Below are 9,398 nucleotides of genomic sequence, written 5' to 3' on the forward strand. Positions count from 1 at the left end.
ATAACTATAGCCAGCTGTTGGTACTGATGCCTACATCAAATCTTGCTACCCCACATGCCTCATTATGCACAGGACTGGATTCTACTGAATGGTTCTTTAGTGAAGAAAAGAAAATGCATAATCAGTAAATGGTAGGTAACACTATTCTGAAGCAGATGCCCTTCCAGTGGCACAGATCAAATAGGTGGTTTTTCTACACATGTGCGAAACATGAATTATTTTAAGATATGAATTACATCATACACATGGAGACATCTACAGAACATTAAACAAAATGAAAGGAATCAGTATGCAAGCAAAATCCTGACTGGCAAAAGGTATAAGGATAATAGGATATGATCATAGCAGAATTTTGTTTTCTGCATTTGTTTACCTAGGAGCAGCTCTGTCTGACAGCAGAATTTGATTTACCGGTTGATAAAGCCATGTATACATTCTCTCAGCCAGTCTAAAAATCATTCCTGTTTTCCTGGCCAAGGAAGCTTTTTCGCTGTCAAACCAATCACTCATAGGGAGAGAACAGTTGACAGCAACCTATAAATATTAAATGGGGCTATTAGCAAGTAAATACTTTGTCAGAAATTTGCAAAATTACTAGTGAATAGTTTCCTTTATGTAAGTGAAGGTTCCGGCTATGGTATGCTTTCATACACTTTGCTTAAATATGCAACAATTGCCCTTCAGTTCACTAGGGAGCAAAGCTTAAGTAAAGCTTTGGTACCAGACAGCTTGTGGCATACTGAGAAAGGGTTACCCTGTATATGAAATCCTAGGACTAAAACTAAGTATCTTTAAAAGGAACAAGCAGAGAAAAAACCATTATGTACAGCAAGTTATCTGATAAAAGACACAATGATTTGAGTTCAGGTTCAGACACAGATCCAGTGTAAGTGTGCTTACTACCTTACTTAATTGTCCTTCAAATAAGATATTAGCTGAGAAGGCCTTCTGCATCTACTGAATCAATAGGCTGTACAGCCAGCTGGAGTCTACCCCTCTCAATGTAGTTGCCCAAGTCTATTTGGAAGTTGAATTTGGCCTGTTCTGGGAGAAGTGTCATCTGTCTGTGGTATAGGAAAAACATTCTGGTTTTTTAACATTTCTGTAGATATACTCACTCACATATGCTAGAGTCATGGGAAACTGCATGATTCAGACAGCTCTCTATTTCAAAAATCACTGAAGGAAGTCATATAGAAATTAAAACAATTATCACTGAAGAAATCACAGGAAACAAATAAAAATTTTAGAACACATCAGTATTGATATGCCTTGGAAAATCCTGCATTTTTCATTGTTTTCTTGAGCTATTGTCATTCTTCTTTACCAATTCTAATAAATTATGTCTCTTGCTCAAAGGATTAGAAAAAGATCAGGAACAAAATATGTTTTCAGAAGTCTGCCATTCAGTCTTACATAAAGTCATTTTATAAAGAGTTCTTAATCTACTTTTACTTCATCCTGCCAGGATCCATTAATTGGAGTGTTCTCCCTCCAGGGCAGTCTGCTCAGACAATGAAGCCAACGAGGTATAGGTATAGCACTCTTCTCTTTCCTGTGCTCATTGTAAGATTTTTTCCCCCCTAGTTTTTGCATATATCCATACCACCATAACATGTATTTTGAAGTAAAATGAAGTTCTTCTCCCAAGAATTAATGTTCTTAAAAGAAAATCAACATAGCTCAGTAAAAATGGCAGTAACTTACGGGACATGAAAAAATCCTTTTCAGAGAAAAAGAAAATGCTTGAAGCCTGGATTTGTAAAACCTGCTGTTCTGAGAGTGCTGGCCACCTAATGCACACTTGGATTTACTGTCTGCAAGGGTCCCCAGACAGCGCTAGTACAGTCTTCAACAATAAGTCCCCAAAGTGCAGAGTTATTGACTGATGATTCATGCTTTTAGGAACAGAATTTTTAAGAGTTGCAGTCATCATGCCTTGCCAAAGCAGCAGTAATAAAGGAGCATCAGAAGACAGTAAACGTGATTATTAAGGGACTTACTGAGAATCTCCAAATCTACCACAAGGTAATACACTACAAGTTACTTCAAATACAGTACACAAGCATAAATGCTGCAAACTCACTGAGCTGCTGTAAAAGTACCTTATACTAGAAATGTTGAAGACTGTAATAATTATTCATGAAAGAATAAATTAATTCTTCCATGTTTTCCTGGTGATTGAGATTTTTTTTTCTTCTTTGTGACTCGTGGATGTCTCTTTTATATTCCACAGGACAATCAGACAGCAATAATTATCAACAAGCTTGGTCCTGCCCAAACTGAAGTGAATGGAAAACTGCCAACTGGGCTCAAAGGGAAGTGAAAATGAGCCCCCAAATTAGGGAATAATAATAATCACTGTGGTAATAAGCTAAGGCTTCAGTGTTCCTGTCACTTTTGCTTTGTGTGGCTTGACTTATTTGCTTCAGAGAGAAGTAATGATATGGGGGCATGTAAAAAGAGCATTTTGCTCATACACACTAGATATGCAGCTGCCATTTCTATCTCTGAGCTGACATAGAGAAGCTGTATCACAAACAGCATACATAGCAAAATCTCCTCTGTGGAGCTACTGATTTATGGGGAATAACTGGCCTGGAATTTGAATTTTTACTTCCAACATTGTCAAATGCTTGATCCTTCTCTCTGGGGAAAAGGCCAGTCCATCATTACCCTGAGAATACATGCCCAATCTCAGACAAATAATAGACAAGTTACTAAGCTATTCTTGCTTGTCTTACCTGATGTCTATTTAAATAGCTCTCTCTTTAGAGAGCTGCTGTAACAGCTTCTAAATTTATTTCAAACTGCAGATGTATAGAAATCTTTTACAAAAGAGGAGCTTACCACAGGTGAAAGATTGGCTGAATTAAGTAAAGATTATGCACATCCAATGACTGTTTTTGAGCAAGTCCTGTTTTCTTTTAATGACAAAGGGGCCTTACTGCATGCAGTGGGTCCCGAACTGCTTACAGGCTCTAGGAAACTATCACAGAGAGGAAGGCAAAGCCCATCAATGGCCACATATTTTAAGGCAGATAATGATCCACTGGGCCAAATAATGACAGTAGAGGCAGGCTGCACTTCCTGACTTAAATTACCCTTCAGTTTTGACAGACTTCAGTGGCCTCGGCAGCTCACTCAGGGGTGACTGTGTCTCAACACCTCCTCCCCTATGCTGGGTCAGCCATCCTGCCAGAAGATGAAAGAAGTCTTAGCCCTTTTTCTGGCTGCTCACATTTGGTTTCTGGAATAGATCTTCATTCTGTGATAAAACTGGCTCTCCAACGTCATTGTGACATCACACTTTATTACTGTTTAAATCCACTGCCAGTTTGGGAAAAAGAAGTCTCAGAAATACTGTGTTGCTGCAAGTTTTGTGAAAAGGAGTACCCAGGCACAGCAGTGAGACCTTCTTAGTGCTCCCACAGAGATAAAGGCTGAGGTGGCCACAGCCTCATCTGCCCCAGGAGGCTGCAGGCAGTGAAATCATGCAGAGGCACAAGATGGCCATCCAGCACACTGCCGTGCTGCCAGCTCTGCTGGGCCTGCCAAATGCACAGGTGAAAGCGGGCAGAAAGTCTACACGACATGGTGGAAAGCGAAGATCATTTGAAGACCCTATGGGCCATAGGGAAGAGCTGCAGATATGGCGTAGGGCATGAGCCATAGGAATATGAAGCGGGCAACTGAGACTACCCCACCAGCGACAGTGTATGAGTTGGAAGCTAGGAGAGCCACTGAGGCAGCAGGCGGCCATTGGATGCGTTACTCCACAGCGACTCACAGCACTGGCTCCTGAGGAAGCCAGCCAGCGGGCAGTGGGAACCGGTCTCTCCCACCCGCAGCAGGAACCCTTAAAGTTTCGCTGTCCCAGCAGACGGTAGAAGGCGGGCTGCAGGCAGCAGCACCCAGCCACCCCCCACCCCTGCGGCCAGCAGGGACTGTGGTGGCGCCAAGGAGCAGCAGAAGCAGGCTGGGCAGCAGCAGAGGGAGGTGAGAGGCACGGGCTCTCTGCCAGCAACTACAGGCCAGGACTTGCCATGGCTCAACCACTCTGGCAGCCCGTGGGCAGCAGGAAACGCCTGCATGGCAGATGGGCAGCACGGCGGGGCCTTCGCCACCACCACGCTACTGGTGGCGCTCATGGGGCTGCTGGTGCTAGCCACCATGTTGGGCAATGCCCTGGTCATTATGAGTTCGTGGTGGACTGGAGCCTCCGCACGCAGGGCAACTCCTTCTTCCTCAACCTGGCCATTGCTAACCTGCTGGTAGGTGAGTTCTGGGGTGCCGGGAGGAGCGGAGGGTTGGAGTCCGGGGCACTGCACCTGTCACTGCCGAGCTTCTGCATCCTCCTCTACATCCCCTATGCGCTGACGGGCGAGTGGAGACTCGGCCGGGGTTTGTGTAAGCTGTGGCTGGTAGCAGACTACCTGGTGTGCACCGCCTCTGTCTTCAACATCGTCTGTATCAGCTTCGACAGGTTCATCTCGGTCACCAAAGCGGTAAGGACTGGGGACGTAGTCCTGAGGGTGGTCTGCAGGGGATCCAAGGCTGCCTTTTGAAGCAGGAGGGTGTGCTTAGGTCACCTGGCTTTCAACCCCGTTACACCTCACTCAACCACCACAGCAGACAGGGTGGATCGAGGCAGTTTGCCTCAGTCCTGGAAATAGTTCTAGAAACAATCAGCTTTGGCAGAAAAGGCATTTGCATCTCACTTTTACATTGGAAGAGGTACTCAGTGTTAGGAATGAGCACAGTTTGTACATGGTGGTGTTCCAGCTAGAAGGGCAGAGGGAACAAAGTGTACTGATTTCCTTCCCTGCCACACCTTGGCTAAGCTTAAGTATTACCCAGCTGAAACAGACCACCTCCCTCGGAACATGGCAATGCGCTTATTGACAAGCAATAGCCCAAGTCAGCCTAGCTGCATCCCAGCTGCAGCACAAGGCAGAGGTAATTCTCCCTGAGAGTCTGGTACGCATTGCAAGATCTAGGTATATGCAGCTGTGTATGGTTCAAAAGTGGCAGAATATAAACTAACATCTTTCAAAGGATGCAAATGCTATTTCCATGTAACAGCCATAGAAATAGCTAGAGCCTTGCCTCAGTCATGCAGCATCTCTCATATCAAAAAAGGATTAGACTTTGCAAAATCAAACAGGTTCTGCTCTTCTACACACACTTCTTGGTTACTCTTCAGCCTCCTGTTCCACCCACATATCCTTAAAATGTTAATTTAGCTTCATTGCTCATTCTAAATCACACTAAGAGGCAATGATACTTTTTTTGGCAAGCAGGACCAAGAGAAGCTGCAAGATCACTTTAACAGTTTATATCCAAATTAGTGGTTTACCAACTTCTTTTTGAAGCAGGAGAAATGAACAGATTAATTCTTAAATGGTCAACACTTACAATTCCTTTATTTTCTAGGTTCTGAATTAGCCATGAATTTTGCTTTTATAAACCAAATTCATGACTATACACACAGTATAAATATATAGACTGGATGGTTTCAGAAACAGAAAGGAAAACCGGTCATAATAAATGATAAAAATCTGCCACTTCAAATACTTCAAATTAATCTTCCATGTGAAAATTCCTCCCCAAGCAAGAGTTCAGAAGCTGCTTGCAGGGTTAGTGCAGTGTAAGAACATATGAACGGGAATATATGAAGTTCTAAATTATTCTCTATCTCAAGGAAAATGGTAATCTTCCAACAAGACTGCTCCTGAAATCATTAGCAGCTTTGTCAAGGATTGCAAAATCAGACCCGATTCAGACAAACTCAGGATTCCTCAGCTGTGTAGGTATTCTACCAGAACAGCATTGACTTTGGAGATCAAGATCCACAGATTGTGGCAATAAACATGAATCCTATACAGAATTCAAGCTTGAGTACTTCATATTCCAAAACACTGTGTGGCCAGTGTAGAGGTGTGAAGACTGAATTCTAATTCTCTGTATGAATATAGAGAAGTAGAATACTGAGAAATAGAAGATCCTGATTTTAAGATTCTATTTAATTCTATTGTGATACGGTTTACTGACTCAGTATTACTGACATATTATTGTTTTGCACCCTAGCTTCTCTATTTTCTAAATAAGGGAAATTGGTTACTCTTCCTATAAAGCACTTTGCAGACCACAACACACCATCTATACATCTTAACTGCAGATAAGAGTTCTGCAAGTACTTCTTGAAATAATGAAATTAAGGATATCAAACAGAAGTAAAAGCTGTTAGCTTTTTTTGGTGTGATTTTGGTGTGATTTTCACATTAAGAAAAAGACTATCTCTCTACAAAGCAGAAAGAAAAGCACTTCCATGGGTGTTCTATGAATTCAGATCTTTTACATATTTTAAATTATTTAAAAAGTCTAAAGTGGATTTTGAAGGGCCATGTTTATAGACATTGTGTAAAGTGACACAGCTGACATTAAGCAACGGGTGACAACCAATTCTAGGAATAGAAGTGGTTTGCTTTGGAAAAGCCTTGGTTTTCTAGTTTTTAAGATCTGATGCATGGATGCATGTTGTCAGAACATATCCCATCACCTTGATGTTTGTTGGAATGGATACTTCAGAAACAGCTCTCCTGTGGTACCAGGAAGTTTAGTATAACCCTCATCCCTAAACCAATATATTATCAACTCTCACAAGTGACAGAGAGGTCATATTCTAAGGTAGCCATGTAACTGAGATATAGTAATGTACGTGGCTTAACTTTTCTCTCTCTCAGGTCAGTTACAGGGCTCAGAAAGGGATGACCAGGAATGCAGTACTGAAGATGATCACTGTATGGATTGCTGCTTTTCTTCTCTATGGACCAGCCATTCTCAGTTGGGCACAAATTCACCAAAAGAACATCCTCCCTGAAGGAAAATGCCATGCAGAATTCTTCTACAACTGGTATTTCCTAATGACAATCAGTCATTAAATTTGAATATCAGTCAAGACCTTCCGCCACTTCAGGTGGAAGTCCGGACCAAGCCTCATAGGAATGGTTTCTATAAAACTACAGAAAGCGTATGCAACACCAACAGCAGAGTGGATATTGCTAACACTGTGGCAAATAGATTTAGACTTTCCCAGGGTAAAAGAGTAGCAAACTCTTTAGCAATTATTTTCTGTGTGTTTGGTTTGTGTTGGGCTCCATACACACTTTTGATGATCATCAGAGCAGCCTGCCATGGGCAGTGTGTGCAGTATTCACTCTATAAGACTTCATTTTGGCTTCTGTGGGTAAATTCAGCCATTAACCCTGTTCTATACCCGCTGTGTCACATGGGCTTTAGGAAAGCCTTTATAAAACTCATCTGTCCAGGAAAAGCCAGACTTATTCCTCATATTTTTATGTTAAAAAAAAAAAGTATGAAGGCTGACAATTAGTACATTTTGCTTTCAGTGGGAACATAGACTGGCTAATATTTACCTGCAAGTATTAAGTGCAATGTGCACTGTGTTTATGTAATACTGATAACTAGGTACAAGTGTAGATATTTATGAATGCGTATACTGTATATACAAGTCATCCATGTAGCTGAAGAAATCACAGCAATGAAAAGAAAGGTAATTTCTTAGAGCTCTTTGGGAAATTATGCCAATAGTATATTTTCTGGTAATGGTGCACTATCATTAAAGTGCTGAAAAGGGAATACAACATTCATGACCACTAATTAGAGTTCAGGCTCTCTCACTTTTAAAAACTAAATAGTGCTGATAAGGAATTTCATAAAGTGTTAACCTTGGACCTGTTATATTTTACTCCCAAACCCACCCTGAAACGCCACAGGTCTCAGATGTTAAGTGTAGTATGCTCCCCCCTACACTTAGGGGCAAGCCAAACAAGATCATGACCAATGCAAAAACTAAATACTGGTGTCCAGGAAAAGCATGGAACAAGAGGGGGAACAACAGTCAGGTTACCACAGAAGCTGAGCAACTGTAGCAGGTAAGGGAGCACTGATCTGAGTAGAAAAGGTGATTGAGAAATAAGAGTAGAACTAAGTTCAGGGACAGGAATATAAAAGCGGTTTGAGCTTTGTATTTAAGAGATATGAGAATTGAGTGGAATAGTTTCACAATGAGTTTCCTCCCTCAGCTGTGACTTCCTGCCCCCTGACAGGATCCTGCATGGGCACGAATCTACTCAAGTCAAACCTCTACTCCTTACAGGTCTATCTTTTGCAATAAGTACACAGTAAGCGTAATTAGTCTATGAGATCCATGACTGACAGATCTTGCTATAGACAGAGCTTTAGGTAAACTTCCCCTGCAGTAATTTTTAAAACATTTCCAACTAGACATTTACTAGCTCTGGCTAGTCAAAAAAAAAAAGTATTACTTGAAGTGTTTAGACATTTTCCAAGTCATGCATCATAAATAGCATGACTCAAAGTTTAAAATTTACAGCCTTGCTTGACAATGAGCGTGAAAAACAAGAACATGAACGACTACATAATGTTTCTGCCATTCTGCCTCTGCCACAAGGGAAGCTCACACAGATAGATCCCGAGTTTTGTCTAATTTGTCTCACAAGAGTTATCAATTTGAATATAACTAGTGACACAGGTTAGTTTCCACCATCATAAGCATTTTCTACATAGCTTAACAGACGCTTTCCTTTGCTGACAAGTGACAGCTATTGAACAGCTGTAGTTGTCCATTGCCACAGTCAAAATGGATGTTAGAACAGTTGATCTTAAAAGTTTACAGCCAGTGTTTTGCAATTATTTACTTTATCAAATTTCAGTAAAAGTAATTAGGAACTGTGGAGAAGTCATAACTTTGTAGCCTTAACTAGTACATCAGAAAAAGCACTAACCTACAACATTAGGGTAACTGCAGTTGAAATCACAAAACCATTATTCAAAGACAATTCCTAAGTTACACGGACTGACCTTGAGGATTAAACAAACATGGTTAGCAAACATTGTAGACTAGGAGGACAATCACTATTACATAAATATATCTACATGAACATGATCATCATGTTCTGCTATGGATGTTTTACAACAAAATAATCAGCTTTACAGTTCTCTTAAGAGGAACAGCATCAACAGGTACAGAGCAACATTAAGATTTTTTTAATAGAATTATACCACTGGGCAAGTAAAGCCATTAGATTATCTCCCCCTTCCTCCTCCCCCCAAGCCAGACTTGTACATCAGTAGATCAATGATATAATTGTTGTCTACTCTGTAATTCTTGTTTCCTAGGACTGCATTTGCCTTTTTCAGAGAAACAGGTAGCACTAAATTATTGGACACTCCCACCAAGGTCTCATTTACTATCCAGTCAAGCCAGGGCAATTTTCACAACAGTGATCAACTCAAGGAGTAAGGAGAGTCAATCAGTTAGCTTTAGAACATTACATTCAGTTAAGGTAAAA

General features: G+C 41.2%; 1 protein-coding gene across 1 annotated transcript; it reads left to right on the forward strand.

Moving 5' to 3' along the window:
* Positions 1–3,509: 3,509 nt before the first annotated feature.
* On the forward strand, positions 3,510–6,944 carry LOC142061269 (histamine H3 receptor-like). The gene is given in 6 exon segments (XM_075102102.1): positions 3,510–3,657; positions 3,964–4,026; positions 4,112–4,198; positions 4,201–4,282; positions 4,346–4,508; positions 6,747–6,944. Coding segments are annotated over 6 exon segments (741 nt in total).
* Positions 6,945–9,398: the final 2,454 nt, after the last annotated feature.

The sequence above is a fragment of the Phalacrocorax aristotelis genome, chromosome 8 (genome assembly GCF_949628215.1).
Source record: "Phalacrocorax aristotelis chromosome 8, bGulAri2.1, whole genome shotgun sequence".
NCBI lineage: Eukaryota > Metazoa > Chordata > Aves > Suliformes > Phalacrocoracidae > Phalacrocorax > Phalacrocorax aristotelis.